Source organism: Salvelinus fontinalis, chromosome 15, assembly GCF_029448725.1.
Source record: "Salvelinus fontinalis isolate EN_2023a chromosome 15, ASM2944872v1, whole genome shotgun sequence".
NCBI lineage: Eukaryota > Metazoa > Chordata > Actinopteri > Salmoniformes > Salmonidae > Salvelinus > Salvelinus fontinalis.
The window spans coordinates 3,486,499-3,512,904 of record NC_074679.1 but is presented as its reverse complement, the minus strand read 5'-3'; the positions used below and the strand labels follow the sequence as shown (position 1 = coordinate 3,512,904).

Below are 26,406 nucleotides of genomic sequence, written 5' to 3'. Positions count from 1 at the left end.
TATTCACATTTCCAACTTTATTATTGAGTAACAAGTGAGTAATAGAGTAACAATTGATGAAAATCAGCCCCAATGTATTTTTAGAAAGCCTCTTCTTTACTATAGCAGATGTCACAAAGTGTTAAAGCTAAGTGTTACCTGACAACTCAGACTGATGAAATGACACTTGAGCAAACTAATTATATATGTCTTTTATTTATCCTTTATTTAACGAGGATTAAGAACAAATTCTTATTTACAAGGCTGGTCTACCGGGGCCAAACCCGGACGCTATCGGGGCCAAACCCGGACGACGCTACATGCACATTATCGAATGTGTTATTCAAAAGGGAAAACATTGAAATTGGAAAGCAACATGTATTTATACTGTACACACTATGATGTAAATCCTGCAACAAAAATAATACAGAAATGAACATAAATGTTGGTTTTTTAAGTTAATGGAAAATGTAAATATTGTTTTGACACACTTCCTGAATGAACTCATATACACTGAGTGGACAAACCATTATGAACACCTGCTCTTTCCATGACATAAATTGACCAGGTGAATCCAGGTGAACGCTATGATCCCACTTGTTAAATCCACTTCAATCAGTGTAGATGAAGGGGAGGAGACGGGTTAAAATGTTATGCCTTGAGGATTGTTATGCCCTGAGACAATAGAGACATGGATTGTGTGTGTGCCATTTAGAGGGTGAATGGGCAAGACAAAATATTTAAGTGCCTTTGAAGGGGGTATGGTAGCAGGTGCCAGGTGCCCCGGTTTGTGTCAAGAACTGCAACGCTGCTGGGTTTTTCATGCTCAACAGTTTCCTGTGTGTATCAAGAATGGTCCACCAGCCAAAGGACATCCAGCCAACTTGACACAACTGTGGGAAGCCTTGGAGTCAACATGGGCCAGCATCCCTGTGGAACGCTTTCGACACCTTGTAGAGGCCATGCCCCGACTAATTCAAGGGGGGGGGGGGGGTTTGCAACTCAATATGAGGAAGGTGTTCTTAATGTTTTGTACACTCAGTGAATACATGAATAAAGATTGTGTTTATTGGGGACGATAAAATACATCCTCACATTGTAGAGTGACAGTTAATAGAAAGCACACTGTACATTGTAATCACATGACAGACATGGGTTTGTTCTTCGTCCCAGATGGCACCTTATTCCCTTTATAGTGCACTACTTTAAAGTGCACTACTTTTCACCAGAACCTTATTCCACACATGACGCACTCCAGTCCACCGAGCTCAGCTTCCACGGGTGGCCGGACCTCGGTCAGCGATCAATTACATCTGTTTATCTGAGGAGCGCTGTATGGGAAACACAGAGATACAGGATGAAGACAGTATGGTGTCTGTATGGGAAACACAGAGATACAGGATAAAGACAGTATGGTGTCTGTATGGGAAACAGAGATACAGGATGAAGACAGTATGGTGTCTGTATGGGAAACACAGAGATACAGGATAAAGACAGTATGGTGTCTGTATGTGAAACACAGAGATACAGGATAAAGACAGTATGGTGTCTGTATGTGAAACACAGAGATACAGGATAAAGACAGTATGGTGTCTGTATGGGAAACAGAGATACAGGATGAAGACAGTATGGTGTCTGTATGGGAAACACAGAGATACAGGATAAAGACAGTATGGTGTCTGTATGGGAAACACAGAGATACAGGATAAAGACAGTATGGTGTCTGTATGGGAAACACAGAGATACAGGATAAAGACAGTATGGTGTCTGTATGGGAAACACAGAAATACAGGATGAAGACAGTATGGTGTCTGTATGGGAAACAGAGATACAGGATGAAGACAGTATGGTGTCTGTATGGGAAACAGAGATACAGGATAAAGACAGTACGGTGTCTGTATGGGAAACACAGAGATACAGGATAAAGACAGTATGGTGCCATTTTAGAACCTTAATTAGCACAAAGCTAGCCTGGTCCCAGATCTGTTTGTGCTTTCCTGCCAACTCCTACAGTATGTCATTGTCATGCTGACCATAAGAGTTGGCAAGACAACACAAACAGATCTGGGACCAGGCTGGCTAGCACAAGACATCGTTTGAAGAAGAGAGAGAAAGCTGTGTGATGTCCCTCATCATAGTAGCAGTAAACTCACCTGGAACTTCCAAATCAGAGCCATGACGACCAGGCCGTAGAAGGTACTCTTAGCGATGAAGATGCTGTAGGCCAGCTTGGCAGTCTTAGTGCTCCTCACATAGTACTCTACAAGGACAATAAGACATTGAAATGACCTTGACTAAGATGGTGTCAGGGAATATTGTTCTGCAAATTAGGCATGACTAAATATGATAGTATTGTAAACAGTATTATGTAAACTATAGGTTATATGTATGCCATGTATTTGGCATGAACAATAAGTAGGTCAGTATAGAATGGGCACATTTACCTGTCGTAATCCCTCCATCACCACCTTGACCTGGAAGAAACAGAGCAGTGTTTCACATGACACAGGCTAGTGTACATCCTAGTTCTACATAATACTGTAGAGAAGCTTACTAGTTTACTTACTACTTTACTAGAGAATGACACAAAAGACAAGCATACTATTGTCGTTCAATGAAACCTGTTTCTTCTCATAAACAAGGAGTTTTAGTTCATCAGTTGACCATACCTTCTTCTCCGTTAATGTGATCTGCAACATATATGTCAGTGGTCCCATTGAAGAAGCGGACGGTGCAGGTGAATCTGTTAGAGGCCTTGTTCCATTTCTTGGCTGGGACTCTCAGTCTGCTGGTGATACTGTAGAGTTTGTTTTTACCACTCAAGGCCGTGTTGTCGGTCCCAACTCCATCGGTGATGTTGGCGCCTCCATTCAACTGCCAGAACACAGTGACGTGGTCGGGGTAGAAGTCGGTGGCCACACACACCAGGGTCTTCTTCTTCTTCTTGTTTCTATCTTCACACTCCTTAGTGGAGGGTGGAAGGACTTTCACTTTGGGTGGAGAGATAGTGAGGCCTGGCTCTGCAGGGAGGAAATAGACAAAGATTTAACCTTTAACAGTCAATCAATGGCTCTGTTTGTTGTTGACTCAGACCTGAACCTGTGGGCTTTAAAAGAGACGAGACAGAAATGACACCTATTAGCTGGTCCTGTCTTCCTCCTTCTATAAACCGGTCCTGTCTTCCTCATTCTGTAAACCGGTCCTGTCTTCCTCCTTCTATAAACAGGTCCTGTCTTCCTCATTCTATAAACCGGTCCTGTCTTCCTCATAATATAATCTAGTCCTGTCTTCCTCATAATATAATCTAGTCCTGTCTTCCTCCTTCTATAAACAGGTCCTGTCTTTCTCCTTCTATAAACCGGTCCTGTCTTCCTCATAATATAATCTAGTCCTGTCTTTCTCATTCTTGACAGTAACATCAAGGAAACATGAACCACCAAATTCTGTGTCCAGACAAGCACATAATTACACAGCATTTCATTCAGCAGCTCAGAGTGAACCTCTTTGTAACCCGGCTGCCAAAGTCACTGTCAAGACCGTAGAACATGAAAGCTATAATATACGATTATTACCGTATTTTTTTTGACAGTATTTTGACAGTATTATTACAGCGTCCTTACCCAGAACTGTTAGCTTAGTTCCCTCTCCAAAGTAGGCAGGATAAGCACCAGAGCACACCACATACTCACAGACAGAAAACCAGCATGATGCCAGCTAGCAAGTACTGCAGTTGCTGAAGTTTGTCTTTAACAAAGGGGGATAGTACTGTATTTGCTGTAGTTTGTCTTTAACAAAGGGGCTAGTACTGTATTTGCTGTAGTTTGTCTTTAACAAAGGGGGGTAGTACTGTATTTCTAAGCATGTTTATGTCGACAGAGCTTAACTCCTTTTCTCCGTTAGCTCTATTCACAGGACTAAAACAAACCTGGGTATTTTCCCCTCCTGAATATTTGTATGTTCAACTAATGTACCAAATCAATCAACTAGAATTCAACCCATTATTACAAATGATTTCAATATTGTGTATAAATACTTTTAAGAGGTAAATCTCTTACCTAGAACAGTGAGTCTGGTTCCTGGACCAAACTCTGACTTCTCCGTGTTCCACAGAGAGATACCATGCTATACATTACAGGCTCTGTAGTTTCACCCAGTGAGTCTGGTTCCTGGACCAAACTCTGACTTCTCCGTGTTCCACAGAGAGATACCATGCTATACATTACAGGCTCTGTAGTGTGACCCAGTGAGTCTGGTTCCTGGACCAAACTCTGACTTCTCCGTGTTCCACAGAGAGATACCATGCTATACATTACAGGCTCTGTAGTTTGACCCAGTTCTGACCCAGTTCTACTACGTTCCTTGGTCTGAACTATTAAACGGTTTCTTCAAACTGATCTAATACCATATAGATTCATACAAACCAACGTCGGGGAGGATTTCCAACATTCATGTATACGTATCTATTTCTCTACATCTCTGGTTCACACACGTTTAGAAATAATCCAAAGTCTCTGTCATTAACAGATACATCTATATGGGTTGTATCTATAATTTACAATTGGCTCATTCATCCCCCTCCTCTCCCCTGTAACTATTCCCCAGGTCGTTGCTGCAAATGAGAACGTGTTCTCAGTCAACTTACCTGGTAAAATAACGGTTAAATAAATAAAATAAAATAAAATAAATAAAATAAATAAGAGTCTATACACATTTAATCATCATGTTTCTCACCCAGAACTGTGAGTTTGGTGCCGCTGCTGAAGTATGGCTGGTTGAGGTTCACACTGATACGAGGCTACAGAAAGAGCCCTCTTCTCCCGACTCTAGCAGAGTCTAGTTATATACACCCTAATATGCTTCTCACGAGACTAGCAGAGTCTAGTTATATACACCCTAATATGCTTCTCACGACTCTAGCAGAGTCTAGTTAAATACACCCTAATATGCTACTCCCGACTCTAGCAGAGTCTAGTTATATACACCCTAATATACTTCTCACGATTCCAGCAGAGTCTAGTTATATACACCCTAATATGCTTCTCACGACTCTAGCAGAGTCTAGTTATATACACCCTAATATGCTTCTCCCGACTCTAGCAGAGTCTAGTTAAATACACCCTAATATGCTTCTCACGAGACTAGCAGAGTCTAGTTAAATACACCCTAATATGCTTCTCCCGACTCTAGCAGAGTGTAGTTATATACACCCTAATATGCTTCTCCCGACTCTAGCAGAGTCTAGTTAAATACACCCTAATATGCTTCTCCCGACTCTAGCAGAGTCTAGTTATATACACCCTAATATGCTACTGTTTGCTGTTACAATATTTTGGTGCTATTCTATAAAACATTTCTACATCACAAGATAAATGACAGATACTGTATCAGATTATATCATCCTAGTTTTTTGCTTTTACCTCAGACTGTGAGTCTAGTTCCATTGCCGAAGTAAGTCTGTGTCTTGAAACTCACCGCTCCTGACAGAGCTGATAACAACTAGAACCATGAGAGATGTAGACTGGGTCTGGGCATAGAGCCGGACCACTTTATACCTCAGTACCATGAGAGATGTAGACTGGGTCTGGGCATAAAGCCGGACCACTTTATACCTCAAAACTAGGTCTGATACCTTGTTGTATAAAATGTTAGAGGAACATAACTGATCGTTTTACTGTGATCCAGTTACATTAAAATAACCTTAGTTTAAAGAGTAAATGTTTTTATATTGCAGAATATTTTACATGTTTTCTCCACGCTAGTACATAACATTTGGTCGTATATTTTCTTACCTAAAACGGTGAGTTTGGTGCCGGCTCCAAAGTGTGCTTCCGAGTACGAGCACAGAGCGACAACGGGCCTCCTAAAGTCTCTGACTACGACTCTGGGCTTTCTCACCCTTCGTTACTCTGTTAGAACTACATTCAAATACTCTTCACAGTAACTCAGCAACAGATATAATCTAAATTATAACCAAATACATTATTGTGAGTATTTTTCTAATGAAATGTAAGTTGTTTCCAACTCCAGCTAGGTATATTTTATTATTTAGGTGTTTTGTCTCACCTAGAACAGTTAACCTGGTTCCTCCACTGAAGTAATCCTGTCTGACTCTGACAGCACCGCGGATTTACTCTTAACGTGACCACGTCAGGAGGACAATCAAAGACCCAGTCATTCTGTTACAGTACAATTCACCTAAAAATCATACAACCACATACATTATAACCACATAGCTTACATGGTTTATAACCACATAGATGACTGCAAGGTGTCATTTCTTACCTAGGACAGTTAACCTGGTTCCTCCACCGAAGTACGCTTGGCTGGCACTGTTAGCACAGTACAGTGGAACCCTGCTCTAATATAGACTTAGTCTCCAGCTGTGCTGTTTTTCTAGAACTTTCCATGTCGATCATGACCTTTGATAAATCTATTCTCCTAATACCAACCAACACCCTGTTCTTACCAGTTTGGAACACAGAGATGAGACAAACATACTATAATCTACTAGGATATCAAATCTCTCTTCTCACAAGTATGTTGTCTAACTCAAACGACACACGAGGCAAACATAGAGTACGGATTACTTACCGAGAACTGTCAATTTGGTGCCTGAACCAAAATGTGCCTCATAGTTGGCACAGTGTATACAGCCTTAACATCAAAAAGCATTGAGTGGAGTAACACTGGTAGGAACTGATCTAATGGACTGAATCCATAACTAACTATCTCCTCACATCACTACGCTACTAGACCACACATAGAGTCCCATTAGTTCCATCATGGTGAATATTCTCTTACCCAGAACAGTCAGTTTGGTTCCTGCTCCAAAGATCGCAGGATCATAGTTGTCACAGTGAAGACATACTGAGCAGTAATATACCAGCCGCTACTGCCTTGTTCTATGCATTTGGCATCAGAAATACTCTCTTGCTTTTAGTCAATCATTCATGTTTTTAATGAAGAAAGAAAGTTCAAAAATCATCAATTTCACAATAAGAAAGGTGAAAGTATTTACCTAAAACGGTGAGTTTGGTTCCATTGCCAAAGAAGGCTGGTTGGTTTGAAGTCACAGTGTTTTCACATCAACCCTTTAGTTCAGCTTGACCATGGACACTTTATGAGACTCTCATTGGCAAACGAAGCATCTTCAGGATTACATATTTATATACATCTTAATGAATCTTTAAGAAGTTAACTTACCTAAAACGGTGAGTTTGGTTCCATTCCCAAAGTAGGGCACACTTCCAGTGTCACATCGCTACTCTCCTATTCCAAAAATACCTCAGAACTCTCTGTCATTCACCCTCTAGGGAAAATGAACAGAGATACTCAGAGATAAAGAGAACAGATACTACCTCAGATCTCTCTGTCATTCACCCTCTAGGGGAAATGAACAGAGATACTCAGAGAACAGATAATACCTCAGATCTCTCTGTCATTCACCCTCTAGGGAAAATGAACAGAGATACTCAGAGAACAGATAATACCTCAGATCTCTCTGTCATTCACCCTCTAGGGAAAATGAACAGAGATACTCAGAGAACAGATAATACCTCAGATCTCTCTATCATTCACCCTCTAGGGGAAATGAACAGAGATACTCAGAGAACAGATAATACCTCAGATCTCTCTATCATTCACCCTCTAGGGGAAATGAACAGAGATACTAGGAGATAAAGAGAACAGATAACACCTCAGATCTCTCTATCATTCACCCTCTAGGGGAAATGAACAGAGATACTCAGAGAACAGATAATACCTCAGATCTCTCTATCATTCACCCTCTAGGGGAAATGAACAGAGATACTAGGAGATAAAGAGAACAGATAACACCTCAGATCTCTCTGTCATTCACCCTCTAGGGGAAATGAACAGAGATACTCAGAGAACAGATAATACCTCAGATCTCTCTATCATTCACCCTCTAGGGGAAATGAACAGAGATACTAGGAGATAAAGAGAACAGATAACACCTCAGATCTCTCTGTCATTACTTGTTAGATATTACCGCATGGTCGGAACTAGAAGCACAAGCATTTCGCTACACTCACGCATTAACATCTGCTAACCATGTGTATGTGACAAATACAAATACAATTTGATTTGATTTGATTCATTCACCCTCTAGGGAAAATGAACAGAGATACTCAGAGATAGAGAGAACCCAACCTAATCATGAGAAAACAAAAAGATAATTACTTGACACATTGGAAAGAACTTACAAAAAAACAGAGCAAACTAGAATGCTATTTGGTCCTAAACAGAGAGTACACAGTGGCAGAATACCTGACCACTGTGACTGACCCAAAACTTAAGGAAAGCTTTGACTATGTACAGACTCAGTGACCATAGCCTTGCTATTGAGAAAGGCCGCCGTAGGCAGATCTGGCTCTCAAGAGAAGACAGGCTATGTGCACACTGCCCACAAAATGAGGTGGAAACTGAGCTGCACTTCCTAACCTCCCGCCCAATGTATGACCATATTAGAGACACATATTTCCCTCACATTACACAGATCCACAAATAATTTGAAAACAAACCCTGATTTTGATAAACTCCCATATCTACTGGGTGAAATAACACAGTTTTATTTTTTTAAATTTTTTTATTTCACCTTTATTTAACCAGGTAGGCCAGTTGAGAACAAGTTCTCATTTACAACTGCGACCTGGCCAAGATAAAGCAAAGCAGTGCGACACAAACAACAACACAGAGCTACACATGGAATGAACAAAACATATAGTCAATAATACAGTAGAAAAAGTCTATATACAGTGTGTGCAAATGAGGTAGGATAAGGGAGGTAAGGCAATAAATAGGGCTATAGTGGCGAAGTAATTACAATTTAGCAATTAAACACTGGAGTGATAGATCTGCAGAAGATGAGTGTGCAAGTAGAGATACTGGGGTGCAAAGGAGCAAAAACATTAATAACAGTATGGGGGATGAGGTAGTTGGATGGGCTATTTACAGATGGGTTATGTACAGGTGCAGTGATCTGTGAGCTCCTCTGACAGCTGGTGCTTAAAGCTAGTCACCTTCAGTGATTTTTGCAATTCATTCTAGTCATTGGCAGCAGAGAACTGGAAGGAACCAGTGAGATATACCTGCTGGAGCGCGTGCTACGGGTGGGTGCTGCTATGGTGACCAGTGAGCTGAGATAAGGGTGGGGCTTTACCTAGCAAAGACTTATAGATGACCTGGAGCCAGTGGGTTTGGCGACGAATATGAAGTGAGGGCCAGCCAACGAAAGCATACAGGTCGCAGTGGTGGTTAGTATATGGGGCTTGGTGACAAAAGGATGGCACTGTGATAGACTGCATCCAATTTGCTGAGTAGAGTGTTGGAGGCTATTTTGTAAATGACATCGCCGAAGTCAAGGATCGGCAGGATAGTCAGTTTTACGAGGGTATGTTTGACAGCATGAGTGAAGGATGCTTTGTTGCGAAATAGGAAGCCGATTCTAGATTTAATTTTGGATTGGAAATGTTTGATGTGAGTCTGGAAGGAGAGTTTACAGTCTAACCAGACACCTTGGTATTTGTAGTTGTCCACATATTCTAAGTCAGAACCGTCCAGAGTAGTGATGCTAGTTGGGCGGGCGGGTGCGGGCAGCGATCAGTTGAAGAGCATGCATTTGGTTTTACTTGCATTTAAGAGCAGTTGGAGGCCACGGAAGGAGTGTTGTATGGCATTGAAGCTCGTTTGGAGGTTAGTTAACACAGTGTCCAACGAAGGGCCAGAGGTATACAGAAGGATGTCGTCTGCGTGTAGATGGATCAGAGAATCACCAGCAGCAAGAGCAACATCATTGATGTACACAGAGAAAAGATTTGGCCCGAGAGTTGAACCCTGTGGCACCCCCATAGAGACTGCCAGAGGTCCGCACAACAGGCCCTCCGATTTGACACACTGAACTCTATCTGAGAAGTAGTTGGTGAACCAGACGAGGCAGTCATTTGAGAAACCAAGGCTGTTGAGTCTGCCGATAAGATTGTGGTGATTGACAGAGTCGAAAGCCTTGGCCAGGTCGATGAATACAGCTGCACAGTATTGTCTCTTATCGATGGCGGCTATGATATCGTTTAGGACCTTGAGCATGGCTGAGGTGCACCCATGACCAGCTTGGAATCCAGATTGCATAGCGGAGAAGGTACGGTGGGATTCGAAATGGTCGGTAATCTGTTTGTTAACTTGGCTTTCGAAGACCTTAGAAAGGCAGGGTAGGATAGATATAGGTCTGTAGCAGTTTGGGTCTAGAGTTTCTCCCCCTTTGAAGAGGGGGATGACCGCGGCAGCTTTCCAATCATTGGGGATCTCAGACGATATGAAAGAGAGGTTGACCAGACTAGTAATAATAGGGGTTGCAACAATTTCGTCTGATAATTTTAGAAAGAAAGTGTCCAGATTGTCTAGCCCTGCTGATTTGTAGGGGTCCAGATTTTGCAGCTCTTTCAGAACATCAGCTATCTGGATTTGGGTGAAGGAAAAATGGAGGAGGCTTGGGCAAGTTGCTGTGGGGAGTGCAGGGCTGTTGACCAGGGTAGGGGTGGTTAGGTGGAAAGCATGGCCAGCCGTAGAAAAATGCTTATTGAAATTCTCAATTGTCATGGATTTATTGGTGGTGACAGTGTTTCCTAGCCTCAGAGCAGTGGGCAGCTGGGAGGAGGTGCTCTTATTCTCCATGGACTTTACAGTGTCCCGTAACTTTTTGGAGTCTGTGCTGCAGGATGCAAGTTTCTGTTTGAAAAAGCTAGCCTTTGCTTTCCTAACTGCCTGTATATATTGTTTCCTGACTTCCCTGAAAAGTTACACATCACGGGGGCTATTCGATGCTAATGCAATACGCCACAGGATGTTTTTGTGCTGGTCAAGGGCAGTCAGGTCTGGAGTGAACCAGGGGCTATATCTGTTCCTGGTTCTACATTTTTTGAATGGGGCATGCTTATTTAAGATGGTGAGGAAGGCATTTTTAAAGAACAACAAGGCATCCTCTACTGACGGTATGAGGTCAATATCCTTCCAGGATACCCGGGCCAGATCGATTAGAAAGGCCTGCTCGCTGAAGTGTTTTAGGGAGCGTTTGACAGTGATGAGGGGTGATCGTTTGACTGCAGACCCATTACGGACGCAAGCAATGAGACAGTGATCGCTGAGATCCTAGTTGAAGACAGCAGAGGTGTATTTGGAGGGCAGGTTGGTTAGGATGATATCTATGAGGTTGCCTGTGTTTACGGATTTGGGGTTGTACCTGGTCGGTTCATTTATCATTTGGGTGAGTTTGAGGGCATCAAGCTCAAATTGTTGGATGCCGGGGTGTTAAGCATGTCCCAGTTTAGGTCACCTAACAGTACGAGCTCTGAAGATAGATGGGGGGCAATCAATTCACATATGGTGTACAGGGCACAGCTGGGGGCAGAGGGTGGTCTATAACAAGCGGCAACGGTGAGAGACTTGTTTCTGGAAAGGTAGATGTTTAAAAGTAGAAGCTTGAATTGTTTGGGTACAGACCTGGATAGTAAGACAGATCTCTGCAGTCTATCTCTGCAGTAGATTGCAACTCCACCCCCTTTGGCAGTTCTATCTTGTCGGAAAATGTTATAGTTAGAGATGGAAATTTCAGGGGTTTTGATGGCCTTCCTAGGCCAGGATTCAGACACAGCTTGTTAATTTATATTGTTTATTTCACTTTTGTATATTATCTACTTCACTTGCTTTGGCACTGTTAACATACAGTGGGGCAAAATAGTATTTAGTCAGCCACCAATTGTGCAAGTTCTCCCACTTAAAAAGATGAGAGGCCTGTAATTTTCATCATAGGTACACTTCAACTATGACAGACAAAATAATTTTTTTTCTTCCAGAAAATCACATTGTAGGATTTTTAATGAATTGATTTGCAAATTATGGTGGAAAATAAGTATTTGGTCACCTACAAACAAGCAAGATTTCTGGCTCTCACAGACCTGTAACTTCTTCTTTAAGAGGCTCCTCTGTCCTCCACTAGTTACCTGTATTAATGGCACCTGTTTGAACTTGTTATCAGTATAAAAGACACCTGTCCACAACCTCAAACAGTCACACTCCAAACTCCACTATGGCCAAGACCAAAGAGCTGTCAAAGGACACCAGAAACAAAATTGTAGACCTGCACCAGGCTGGGAAGACAGAATCTGCAATAGGTAAGCAGCTTGGTTTGAAGAAATCAACTGTGGGAGCAATTATTAGGAAATGGAAGACATACAAGACCACTGAGAATCTCCCTCGATCTGGGGCTCCACACAAGATCTCACCCCGTGGGGTCAAAATGATCACAAGAACGGTGAGCAAAAATCCCAGAACCACACGGGGGGACCTAGTGAATGACCTGCAGAGAGCTGGGACCAAAGTAACAAAGCCTACCATCAGTAACACACTACGCCGCCAGGGACTCAAATCCTGCAGTGCCAGACGTGTCCCCCTGCTTAAGCCAGTACATGTCCAGGCCCGTCTGAAGTTTGCTAGAGAGCATTTGGATGATCCAGAAGAAGTTTGGGAGAATGTCATATGGTCAGATGAAACCAAAATATAATTACTTGGTAAAAACTCAACTCTTCGTGTTTGGGGGACAAAGAATGCTGAGTTGCATCCAAAGAACACCATACCTACTGTGAAGCATGGGGGTGGAAACATCATGCTTTGGGGCTGTTTTTCTGCAAAGGGACCAGGACGACTAATCCGTGTAAAGGAAAGAATGAATGGGGCCATGTATCGTGAGATTTTGAGTGAAAACCTCCTTCCATCAGCAAGGGCATTGAAGATGAAACGTGGCTGGGTCTTTCAGCATGACAATGATCCCAAACACACCGCCTGGGCAACGAAGGAGTGGCTTCGTAAGAAGCATTTCAAGGTCTTGGAGTGGCCTAGCCAGTCTCCAGATCTCAACCCCATAGAAAATTTTTGGAGGGAGTTGAAAGTCCGTGTTGCCCAGCAACAGCCCCAAAACATCACTGCTCTAGAGGAGATCTGCATGGAGGAATGGGCCAAAATACCAGCAACAGTGTGTGAAAACTTTTTGAAGACTTACAGAAAACGTTTGACCTCTGTCGTTGCCAACAAAGGGTATATAACAAAGTATTGAGATAAACTTTTGTTATTGACCAAATTCTTATTTTCCACCATAATTTGCAAATAAATGCATAAAAAATCCTACAATGTGATTTTCTGGATTTTTTTTTCTCATTTTGTCTGTCAGAGTTGAAATGTACCTATGATGAAAATTACAGGCCTCTCTCATCTTTTTAAGGTTTTTGTATGGAAGTGAATGGGAGGAGGTTTTTGTACGGAAGTGAATGAGAGGAGGTTTTTGTACGGAAGTGAATGAGAGGTTTTTATACGGAAGTGAATGAGAGGAGGTTTTTGTACGGAAGTGAATGAGAGGAGGTTTTTGTATGGAAGTGAATGGGAGGAGGTTTTTATTGTATGGAAGTGAATGAGAGGAGGTTTTTGTACGGCGTCTCTATGAGAATATATCACCGTGGCCCCCTGTCCCCACAGTGTTAAAGCATCACACAAAAACACTAATTCTCTCTCGTTCTCTCGTCTTTCTCTCCCCTCCTTCCCCCCACGCTGTCTCTCTCTCTATCTCTCTACCCATCTCTCCTTCTCAGTATCTGTCTGTAGCAGCAGGTGTGTTGATCTGGGGGTTCCTGAAGAAACGGACTCTTTCTATTTCTGTCAGCAGCACTAAGAAAAGCAGAAGGGGGGAAGCAGAAAGAGAAGACAGGAGGAAAGGAGGGGACAGGTAATGTTTTGTTTTGCGCTTCGTCCTATAATGGAGTTGACACCTCTCTAAGTCTCTAAAACGCCTCCCCTCTTCACCCAACAACCCCCCCCCTCTTCACCCCCCCCCCCTCTTCACCCAACAACCCCCCCCCTCTTCACCCAACAACCCCCCCCCCTCTACACCCAACCCCCCCCCCCCCCCCCCCCTCTCCTCCCCTCTTCACCCAACAACCCCCCCCCCCCCTCTCTCCATGCAGCATCATGTGACAGTAACTGTCTGTCAGAGAGCACGGCTGTCAACCTCAGGTCCTAAACTTCCAGAACCATCTAACGTGATTGTAACTTCCATTTGATCATATCTGCTGTAGTAACAGTATCATTTTATTGTTACATTTTGTTTTTAAAAACAGAACGATGTAAAATCAATCAGGGATTAATATTTAGGGGGAATCTGAAATATGTTTTCTTTTTGTTTTATATCTCAAATCATGGAATTTAATTGAATCCAGAATAGAGTAGACTTCTGGTTTGATTTCTGTGTAATCTGACATTTACCCTCCAGAGGTCAGTGTATAATCTAGGATAGATTAGACTCCTGGTTTGACTTCTGTGTAATCTGACATTTACCCTCCAGAGGTCAGTGTATAATCTAGGAAAGATTAGACTCCTGTTTTGATTTCTGTGTAATCTGACATTTACCCTCCAGAGGTCAGTGTATAATCTTGGATAGATTAGACTCCTGGTTTGACTTCTGTGTAATCTGACATTTACCCTCCAGAGGTCAGTGTATAATCTAGGAAAGATTAGACTCCTGTTTTGATTTCTGTGTAATCTGACATTTACCCTCCAGAGGTCAGTGTACAATCTAGGATAGTTTAGACTCCTGGTTTGACTTCTGTGTAATCTGACATTTACCCTCCAGAGGTCAGTGTATAATCTAGGATAGATTAGACTCCTGGTTTGACTTCTGTGTAATCTGACATTTACCCTCCAGAGGTCAGTGTATAATCTAGGATAGTTTAGACTTCTGGTTTGACTTCTGTGTAATCTGACATTTACCCTCCAGAGGTCAGTGTATAATCTAGGATAGATTAGACTCCTGGTTTGACTTCTGTGTAATCTGACATTTACCCTCCAGAGGTCAGTGTATAATCTAGGATAGTTTAGACTTCTGGTTTGACTTCTGTGTAATCTGACATTTACCCTCCAGAGGTCAGTGTATAATCTAGGATAGTTTAGACTTCTGGTTTGACTTCTGTGTAATCTGACATTTACCCTCCAGAGGTCAGTGTATAATCTAGGATAGTTTAGACTTCTGGTTTGACTTCTGTGTAATCTGACATTTACCCTCCAGAGGTCAGTGTATAATCTAGGATAGTTTAGACTCCTGGTTTGACTTCTGTGTAATCTGACATTTACCCTCCAGAGGTCAGTGTATAATCTAGGATAGTTTAGACTCCTGGTTTGACTTCTGTGTAATCTGACATTTACCCTCCAGAGGTCAGTGTATAATCTAGGATAGTTTAGACTCCTGGTTTGACTTCTGTGTAATCTGACATTTACCCTCCAGAGGTCAGTGTATAATCTAGGATAGTTTAGACTCCTGGTTTGACTTCTGTGTAATCTGGCATTTACCCTCCAGAGGTCAGTGTATAATCTAGGATAGTTTAGACTCCTGGTTTGACTTCTGTGTAATCTGACATTTACCCTCCAGAGGTCAGTGTATAATCTAGGATAGATTAGACTCCTGGTTTGATTTCTGTGTAATCTGACATTTACCCTCCAGAGGTCAGTGTATAATCTAGGATAGTTTAGACTCCTGGGTTGACTTCTGTGTAATCTGACATTTACCCTCCAGAGGTCAGTGTATAATCTAGGATAGTTTAGACTCCTGGTTTGACTTCTGTGTAATCTGACATTTACCCTCCAGAGGTCAGTGTACGATCATCTCTGAGAAACATCTCCCTTTTAAATCAAATAGTTTAATTTGATAGAAGGGTAGGCCTATATACCAGGGACACCTGGATGACAGTCAGACAGTCAGAGAAACCCCCATATACTGTTTGTTATATCTATCTTTGAAGGTGTAGAACCACTGACTTGGCCGGCAGGTAAGACGACAACAACTCTAGTATAATGGATGGCACATGGCCTCTCCTATCTCATAGGATCAGCTATAAGACGACAACAACTCTAGTATAATGGATGGCACCTGGCCTCTCCTATCTCATAGGATCAGTTATAAGACGACAACAACTCCAGTATAATGGATGGCACCTGGCCTCTCCTATCTCATAGGATCAGCAATAAGAGGCCTCTCCTATCTCAAGCACTGGGGGACACCAGTAGTGAGATATCAACCACACTAGCTGAACTACCCCCCCCCAGAGATATCAACCACACTAGCTGAACTACCCCCCCCCCCCCCCCAGAGATATCAACCACACTAGCTGAACTACCCCCCCCCCCCAGAGATATCAACCACACTAGCTGAACTACCCCCCCCCCCCCCAGATATATCAACCACACTAGCGGAACTACCCCCCCCCGCCCCCCCCAGAGATATCAACCACACTAGCTGAACTACCCCCCCCCCCCCAGAGATATCAACCACACTAGCTGAACTACCCCCCCCCCCAGAGATATCAACCACACTAGCTGAACTACCCCCCCCCCCCCCAGAGATATCAACCACACTAGCTGAACTACCCCCCCCCCCCCGAGATATCAACCACACTAGCTGAACTACCCCCCCCCCCCCAGAGATATCAACCACACCAGCTGAACTACCCCCCCCCCCCCACCAGAGATATCAACCACACTAGCTGAACTACCCCCCCCCCAGAGATATCAACCACACTAGCTGAACTACCCCCCCCCCCCCCAGAGATATCAACCACACTAGCTGAACTACCCCCCCCCCCAGAGATATCAACCACACTAGCTGAACTACCCCCCCCCCCCCCCAGAGATATCAACCACACTAGCTGAACTACCCCCCCCTGAGATATCAACCACACTAGCTGAACTACCCCCCCCCAGAGATATCAACCACACTAGCTGAACTACCCCCCCCAGAGATATCAACCACACTAGCTGAACTACCCGCCCCCCAGATATATCAACCACACTAGCTGAACTACCCCCCCCCCCCAGAGATATCAACCACACTAGCTGAACTACCCCCCCCCCAGAGATATCAACCACACTAGCTGAACTACCCCCCCCCCCCCCCCAGATATATCAACCACACTAGCTGAACTACCCCCCCCCCAGAGATATCAACCACACTAGCTGAACTACCCCCCCCCCCCAGTAATATCAACCACACTAGCTGAACTACCCCCCCCCCCCCAAGATATATCAACCACACTAGCTGAACTACCCCCCCCCAGAGATATCAACCACACTAGCTGAACAACCCCCCCCCAGTAATATCAACCACACTAGCTGAACTACCCCCCCCCAGATATATCAACCACACTAGCTGAACTACCCCCCCCCCCCCAGATATATCAACCACACTAGCTGAACTACCCCCCCCCCAAAGAGATATCAACCACACTAGCTGAACTACCCCCCCCCCCCAGAGGTATCAACCACACTAGCTGAACTACCCCCCCCCCCCCAGAGATATCAACCACACTAGCTGAACTACCCCCCCCCCCCCCCCCTTAGAGATATCAACCACACTAGCTGAACTACCCCCCCCCCCCCAGAGATATCAACCACACTAGCTGAACTACCTCCCCCCCCCCCAGAGATATCAACCACACTAGCTGAACTACCCCCCCCCCCCCCCAGAGATATCAACCACACTAGCTGAACTACCCCCCCCCAGAGATATCAACCACACTAGCTGAACTACCCCCCCCCCCAGAGATATCAACCACACTAGCTGAACTACCCCCCCCCCCCAGAGATATCAACCACACTAGCTGAACTACCCCCCCCAGAGATATCAACCACACTAGCTGAACTACCCCCCCCCCCCCCCAGAGATATCAACCACACTAGCTGAACTACCCCCTCCCCCCAGAGATATCAACCACACTAGCTGAACTACCCCCCCCCCCCCAGAGATATCAACCACACTAGCTGAACTACCCCCCCCCCCCCAGAGATATCAACCACACTAGCTGAACTACCCCCTCCCCAGAGATATCAACCACACTAGCTGAACTACTCCCCCCCCCCCAGAGATATCAACCACACTAGCTGAACTACCCCCCCCCCAGAGATATCAACCACACTAGCTGAACTACCCCCCCCCCCAGAGATATCAACCACACTAGCTGAACTACCCCCTCCCCCCAGAGATATCAACCACACTAGCTGAACTACCCCCCCCCCCCCAGAGATATCAACCACACTAGCTGAACTACCCCCCCCCCCAGAGATATCAACCACACTAGCTGAACTACCCCCTCCCCAGAGATATCAACCACACTAGCTGAACTACCCCCCCCCCCCCAGAGATATCAACCACACTAGCTGAACTACCCCCCCCCAGAGATATCAACCACACTAGCTGAACTACCCCCCCCCCCCCCCCAGATATATCAACCACACTAGCTGAACTACCCCCCCCCCCAGAGATATCAACCACACTAGCTGAACTACCCCCCCCCCCCAGTAATATCAACCACACTAGCTGAACTACCCCCCCCCCCCAAGATATATCAACCACACTAGCTGAACTACCCCCCCCCAGAGATATAAACCACACTAGCTGAACAACCCCCCCCCAGTAATATCAACCACACTAGCTGAACTACCCCCCCCCAGATATATCAACCACACTAGCTGAACTACCCCCCCCCCCAGATATATCAACCACACTAGCTGAACTACCCCCCCCCCCAAAGAGATATCAACCACACTAGCTGAACTACCCCCCCCCCCAGAGGTATCAACCACACTAGCTGAACTACCCCCCCCCCCCCAGAGATATCAACCACACTAGCTGAACTACCCCCCCCCCCCCCTTAGAGATATCAACCACACTAGCTGAACTACCCCCCCCCCCCCCAGAGATATCAACCACACTAGCTGAACTACCCCCCCCCCCAGAGATATCAACCACACTAGCTGAACTACCCCCCCCCCCAGAGATATCAACCACACTAGCTGAACTACCCCCCCCCCCCCAGAGATATCAACCACACTAGCTGAACTACCCCCCCCAGAGATATCAACCACACTAGCTGAACTACCCCCCCCCCCCCCAGAGATATCAACCACACTAGCTGAACTACCCCCTCCCCCCAGAGATATCAACCACACTAGCTGAACTACCCCCCCCCCCCCAGAGATATCAACCACACTAGCTGAACTACCCCCCCCCCCCCAGAGATATCAACCACACTAGCTGAACTACCCCCTCCCCAGAGATATCAACCACACTAGCTGAACTACTCCCCCCCCCCCAGAGATATCAACCACACTAGCTGAACTACCCCCCCCCCCCAGAGATATCAACCACACTAGCTGAACTACCCCCCCCCCCCAGAGATATCAACCACACTAGCTTAACTACCCCCTCCCCCCAGAGATATCAACCACACTAGCTGAACTACCCCCCCCCCCCCAGAGATATCAACCACACTAGCTGAACTACCCCCCCCCCCCCCAGAGATATCAACCACACTAGCTGAACTACCCCCTCCCCAGAGATATCAACCACACTAGCTGAACTACCCCCCCCCCCCCCCCCCCCCCCCCCCCGAGATATCAACCACAATTCCAACCCCATCTAACCCCACCCCCCCCATCTCACAGTTCCAACTCCATCATCACGCCATCACGGCTTGGTGCCAGGTAAATATCCTCTCCCTCAACGTTAGCAAAATAAAGGAGCTGACTGTGGACTTCAGGAGGAACCAGGCTGGACACACCCCCGTCCTCATCAACGGGGCCGCCGTGGAGATGGTCAAAAACTTCAAGTTCCTCGGCGTACACATCAATCAAGTTTATTTTATATAGCCCTTTGTACATCAGCCAATATCTCGAAGTGCTGTACAGAAACCCAGCCTAAAACCCCAAACAGCAAGCAATGCAGGTGTAGAAGCACGGTGGCAAAGAAAAACTCCCTAGAAAGGCCAAAACCTAGGAAGAAACCTGGAGAGGAACCAGGCTATGAGGGGTGGCCAGTCCTCTTCTGGGGGAACTGAAATGGTCAAACCACACGGACACAATTGGTGAAGAAGACACCATTGAGAGCACACTGTCAGGCTGCATCACACATTACATCTGTACCCTGTGACTGGTAACTCTCTACATCTAAATATTTGAACAGTGCCCTCCGCAGTGCCCTCCGCAGTGCCCTCCGCAGTGCCCTCCACAGTGCCCTCCGCAGTGTCCTCCGCAGCAGCTTGTATGAGCTATAGTTCCCACTTGTAGTCATACTATTTATACTATAAACTACAGCTAACTATTTGAATGGCTGATGGCTTCATAGTGGGGGATCTTGGAATAGTATGAATGTAAAGGACTGAATGTACAAAACATTAAGAACACCTTCCTAATATTGAGTTACACCCCCCCTTTGCCCTCAGAACAGCCTCAATTCGTCAGGGCATATGGACTCTACAAGGTGTGGAAAGCGTTCCACAGGGATGCTGGTCCATGTTGACTCCAATGCTTCCCACTGTTGTGTCCAGTTGTCTGGATGCCCTTTGGGTGGTGGACCATTCTTGGGCTCCCGAGTGGCGCAGCGGTCTAAGGCTCTGCATCTCAGTGCTAGAGGCGTCACTACAGACCCTGGTTCGATTCCAGGCTGTATCACAACCGGACGTGATCAGGAGTCCCATAGGGCGACGCGCAATTGGCCCAGCGTCGTCCGGCTTAGGGTTTGGTCTGGGTAGGCCGTCATTGTGAATATGAATTTGTTTAACTGACTTGCCTAGTTAAATAAAGGTTAAATAAATTATTGAAACAGACAGGAAACTGTTGAGCGTGAAAATCCCAGCGGCGTTGCTGTTTTTGACACACACAAACTGGTGCGCCTGGCACCTACTACCATACCCCGTTCAAAGGTACTTAAATATTTTGTCTTTCCCATTCACCCTCTGCATGGTACACATACAGAATCCATGTCTCTATTGTCTCAAGGCCGTGCTGTGGGCGGAGTTTGCCATTGGACCAGTGGAGACTCGTCATTCAGGGCAGGTGGGGCTGACCCACATTTTTTGGGGGCTTGCCTGTTTTTTCATGTTATTTTGGCATTAATACGAGTCACATATCAGTTCGCAAACAATGTAAAAAATAAATATATATATCATTGAGTTAATATAGCTGCATACAAACATGGTCTCTTTTTTGTTTTCTTGAGTAAGGCAGCTCCGTAATGCAGGTGTTTCAGCCCAGCTCAGTGCTTCCGGTGGAGGTGGGGCAAGCCAGCAGAAAATAGTAGTGTTGTGCCGTGATTGGCTCAGTGTTCTGTCACTCATGGGGAAACTACATCACCAGTCCGTAGTAATGGTAGACATGGAAAATTGTAGCCCTTTTTGGTCCTGTCATTTAGTTATATTACAAGTGCCCTTCCAGGAAGGCTCAAGGTCATTGGCAACAGATACAATGACAACAAATCACGTTATACACTACCGTTCAAAAGTTTGGGGTCACAAAACACATCCTTGTTTTGAAAGAAAAGCTATTTTTTTTGTCCATTAAAATAACGTCAAATTGATCAGAAATACGGTGTTGACATTGTTAATGTTGTAAATGACTATTGTAGTTGGAAACGGCTGAATTATAATGGAATATCTACTTAGGCGTACAGAGGCCCATTATCAGCAACCATCACTCCTGTGTTCCAATGGCACGTTGTGTTAGCTAATCCAAGTTTATCGTTTTAAAAGGCTAATTGATCATTAGAAAACCCTTTTGCAATTATGTTAGCACAGCTGAAAACTGTTGTTCTGATTAAAGAAGGAATAAAACTGGCCTTCTTTGGACTAGTTGAGTATCTGGAGCATCAGCATTTGTGGGTTCGATTACAGGCTCAAAATGGCCAGAGACAAAGACCTTTCTTCTGAAACTCGTCAGTCTATTCTTGTTCTGAGAAATGAAGGTTATTCCATGCAAGAAATTGCCAAGAAACTGAAGATCTTGTACAACGCTGTGTACTACCCCCTTCACAGAACAGTCAAACTGGCTCTAACCAGAAAAGAAAGAGGAGTGGGAGGCCCCGGTGCACAACTGAGCAAGACAACAAGTACATCAGAGTGTCTAGTTTGAGAAACAGATGCCTCACAAGTCCTCAACTGGCATCTTAATTAAATAGTACCCGCAAAACACCAGTCTCAACGTCAACAGTAAAAAGCCGACTCTGGGATGCTGGCATTCTAGGCAGAGATGCAAAGAAAAAGCCATATCTTAGACTGGCCAATAAAAATAAAAGATTAAGATGGGCAAAAGAACACAGACACTGGACAGAGGAACTCAAAATTTCAACCCTTTGAGTCCTGCCTTATAGTTATATTACAAGTGCCCTTCCAAGAAGGCTCAAGGTCATTGGCCACAGATAAAATGATGTCAAATCACGTTATACGTACAGCAGCTTTGATTGGACTGATCATGTCAACATCTTACTTTCAAAGTCTTAGCTAGCAGTCATCATCATGAATCAATTCGACAATCTACTGGCAAATCCTTTTTAATCCTTGTCATATAAAGAGAAATAATGAAGAGAAATTAAGGAATAAACATATCGGTGCTCATCGACCGTTGGACATAAAGATTACACAACAAGTTGGAAATTGCAAATTCAAAAATGACTCATTTGGAAGTAATAAGTGGCTCACTGCAAGCGTTGCCAAGCAACCACTAGCCTGCTATTCAATGTGGCTGTGTTTTTCCACCCAGCGTTCCCACCATAAATCTAGAGAATGTCAGATTTTGATGACAAAGTTTGATGACAAAAGACCGCCGCGCCTCCTTCCTGTTTAAGTGAGCACATCGCAAGGTCAGTCCCAAAATGTCTTGTATGCTGCTGCATAAATTATGTAATATGCCAGGGAGATATGTGAACTGTAGCTGAGAAAGTAATACTAAGTGTATGTTGTGTAGTAAGCTGTTAGTAGCCCATGTGCCTAATAATTTAGTCTATTTTCACCTCTTAATTTTGCCTACTGTTATAACCAGTTCTAGAGAAATGTCATCATTGAATATTGTAAGAGCTTTCAGTGTCTGCTTATTCGCCCCCTTTATTTATCCTACGGTTCTGACTTGGTGTACAGGGAGAACTCTGTAAGAACTGCCCATGTTCTCAATTCTGTGGCTGTACATTTCAAAAGTACGGAACAAATAGTTACGTCCGTCGTCGCTCATTAATGTCTTAATCGAAATTACGAATTGCCTCTTCTACGTTCTATGTCTTCCCCTCGTGCCATAGTTTGTACAACTCAATTGTCAGTAGAAACCACATTTGTTTAACTTCTTATGGCTGAAGGGGCAGTATTGAGTAGCTTGGATGAAAGGTGTCCATATCAAACGGCCTGCTTCTCAGTCATAGTTGCTAATATTTGCATATTATTAGTAGTATTGGATAGAAAACACTCTAAAGTTTCTAAAACTGTTTGAATTATGTCTGTGAGATTAACAGAACTCATATTGGCAGGCAAAATCCTGAGTTGAAATCAAAACAGGAAGTCAGAAATCTGAGCTTGTATGTATTCACCAGAGTCCCTATAGAAATCCCCTTGAGATATGAATGATTGTGCACTGCCTAGGGGTTCCACTAGATGTCAACCATCAATAGAAATTATAATGAGACTTCTATGATGTTGTGGGAGAGAATGATAGCAGAATCAGTCAGGTGTCCATCAAGCAGCCATTTTCTGATCATGCTTTTTCCTCGTGGAAGTACCTTACGTTCCATTGCTCACGAAGACAAGAAGGAATACTCCGGTTGGAACTTTATTGAAGCTATATGTTAAAAACATCCTAATGATTGATTCAGTACTTAGTTTGAAATGTTTCTTCGACCGGTAATATCACTTTTTGAAGTTTTGTCCGATATAACGCTGACCAGAATTAGCGTTTGGATATGTAAACCAGACGCGCCAACAAAAGAAGGTATTTGGACATAAATAACGGATTTCTTCGAACAAAACAAACATTTATTGTGGACCTGGGATTCCTGGTGTGCTTTCTGATGTAGATCATCAAAGGTAAGGGAATATTTATCATGTATTTTCTTGTTTATGTTGACGCCATCTTTGCGGCTGTGGTGTTTTCCTTTTGAGCGCCGTCTCAGATTATAGCGTGGGTTTCTTTTTCCGTACATTTTTTTTGTAATCTGACACAGTGGTTGCATTAAGGAGAGGTGTATCTATAATTCCATGTGTATAACTTGTATTATCATCTATATTTATGAGTATTTCTGTTGAAACGATGTGGCTATGCAAAGTCACTTGATGTTTTTGCCACTAGTGAATCTAGTCGCCTCAATGTAAACTCAGATTTTTTTATATAAATATGAATTTAATCAAACAAAACATGCATGTATTGTGTAACATGAAGTCCTATGAGTGTCATATGATGAAAATATTCGAAGGTTAGTGATTAATTTTATCTCTATTCTGTTTTTTGTGAAGCTATCTTTAGCTGGAAAAAATGGCTGTGATTATTGTGGTTTTGTGGTGACCTAACATAATCGTTTGTAGTCCTTTGCTGAAAAGCCTATTTGAAATCGGACACTTTGGTGGGATTAACAACAAGATTACCTTTAAAATGATATAAGACACATGAATGTCTGAGGAATTTTAATTATGAGATTTCTGTTTTTTTAATTTGGCGCCCTGCACTTCGACGACTGGCTGTTGTCATATCAGTCCCGTTAACGGGACTGCAGCCATAAGTCAGCCATATCAGCTATGTTGTTTTAAGGGCACTAAATGAGGCTGAATTAACTATTTCGCTGCTGTTGAGACTCCGCTGTTGGGACAGCTTTATATAGGCCCTAACAGTTTATGGGCACCGTTTGTCACCGTTATAGTGAAATTAACGTATTGTTTAGTGTTGTGTTGTGTAGAGGCTTTGGGGACACGCATCCCACATATTCTGTAGTTGCCCCGTCTAGATTTACATGCTAAAATCGCCACCGCTGGTGCCTACTGCTATTTGACATATCGTGGCCTGAGATTTGCTGAAACAAAAAAACACTACTACTTTGAATGACATGTCTGCTTCCTGCTTAGCCAATATTTGCAATAGCGATGGGAAAAAAAACCCCCAAACATTTCATCCCTATTTAGACTGTCTCTCTGGGTCTCTAGTGAGCATTATTTACAAAGAGAATCCATCAGCAGAAGCTATGAGAAGAAGAAAAGAAAAGGTCTGAGCGAAGTTGGATCAGCAGCGTTATTATAACGTTATTTTAACGTCATTTCATCTTAATGATCTGCACTGCTTGAAAGAGCAAATATAAATAAATGGTGGAGGACCCAGTGAGCAAACAGTGTGGAAAATATGTCATTTAATAGAAAATCTGGAGAGAGAGAGAGAGGGGGAGAGATATGAAATAAAAGTTAAAGTTAATCAGAAAAATTAACTAATTGTAGTAAGATAAGTTCCTATTTCTAACAAGAAAACTATTTGGTAGTAAAATAATTTCTTACTTCTAACAAGAAAACAAATTGGGTCTGTGCTGGATTCTGTATATTGTGACCTACTGTACACCCTTTGTCTCTCATTATCGCTGCTCTCACAGACCCTGATCACCTGACACCACAATACATGATACAAGACCAGAGTAGAAAGCTGGAGCCTCTGCGTTGGATTTCCTGTGCGTGCGTGTCAGGTTTTTAGCGAGAGACAGATATCTATCCACATCACTGTGTGACTGGCTGCGCAGAAATACACAGCAGAGTCTGCTGATGTTATGTTAGAGATGACCAGAGATCCCGTCAGGGTGTCCGCTCTCTTCAGCTGAAATCTCTCCTGGAACAGACCCTCGTAGTTAGGCTCTGTGGCGCTGTAACCGTACCCTATCAAAATCAAAGTTTATCATCAGGATACATGTGGTAGGATGAAAATGCACCTCTCCTCAACAACAATAGGGTTTAAGGTCAGTGGCAGTAGTCACATGATGGATCATCACCTATCAGAGTCATAGCAGGACTGGCCTGTTTCTGTTGGTACCACAGCATCACCACCAGGTTATTGTCATTGTGGCTACAGTGGACCTCCACACGGTCTCTTTCCTTCACTGTCAGGGAAGGAGACTGATGAAACTCAGCACACTTTACACGAGCTGTGAAATAGATAGTTCAGACAGAGGATGACGATGAGTTCAGAGTTCACCAAAGCTTGGGAAGAGAGAAGAGAGAGTGCTAATTTCGATGCAGTCCCATTTAACTTTAACACAAAACTTTAGCTATAATATTTAGTCATATTCAGATTGAGGAAATCTCACGTGGAAATAAGATGAAGAACAAGCCGAGTCCATATGTTGTTGGAGACATCCTTCTACACAGTGCCAGCTACCTCCCAAAGCTGTCTTGTGGAAAGAGAGTGAGTGAGAGAAGAGAGAGAGAAAGAGCTGAGAGAAAGTTGAGAGAGAGAAAGAGCAGAGAGAAAGAGAGAAAGAGGAGAGAGAGAGAGAGCGAGCTAGAGAGAGAGAGAGAGAGAGAGCGAGAGAGAGAGAGAAAGAGC

At 44.0% G+C, this 26,406-nt stretch overlaps 1 protein-coding gene across 1 annotated transcript; it reads right to left on the bottom strand.

Moving 5' to 3' along the window:
* On the bottom strand, positions 1-26,406 carry LOC129811274 (T cell receptor beta chain MC.7.G5-like). The gene is made up of 9 exons (XM_055862449.1): positions 26,168-26,406; positions 25,853-26,005; positions 25,588-25,739; positions 19,507-19,520; positions 6,262-6,302; positions 2,649-2,999; positions 2,424-2,453; positions 2,133-2,239; positions 1-1,310 (listed from the first exon to the last, which is right to left on the bottom strand). The coding sequence occupies exons 1-9, from the start codon at positions 26,214-26,216 to the stop codon at positions 1,287-1,289; spliced, it is 921 nt and encodes a 306-aa protein (XP_055718424.1). The 5' UTR covers positions 26,217-26,406; the 3' UTR covers positions 1-1,286.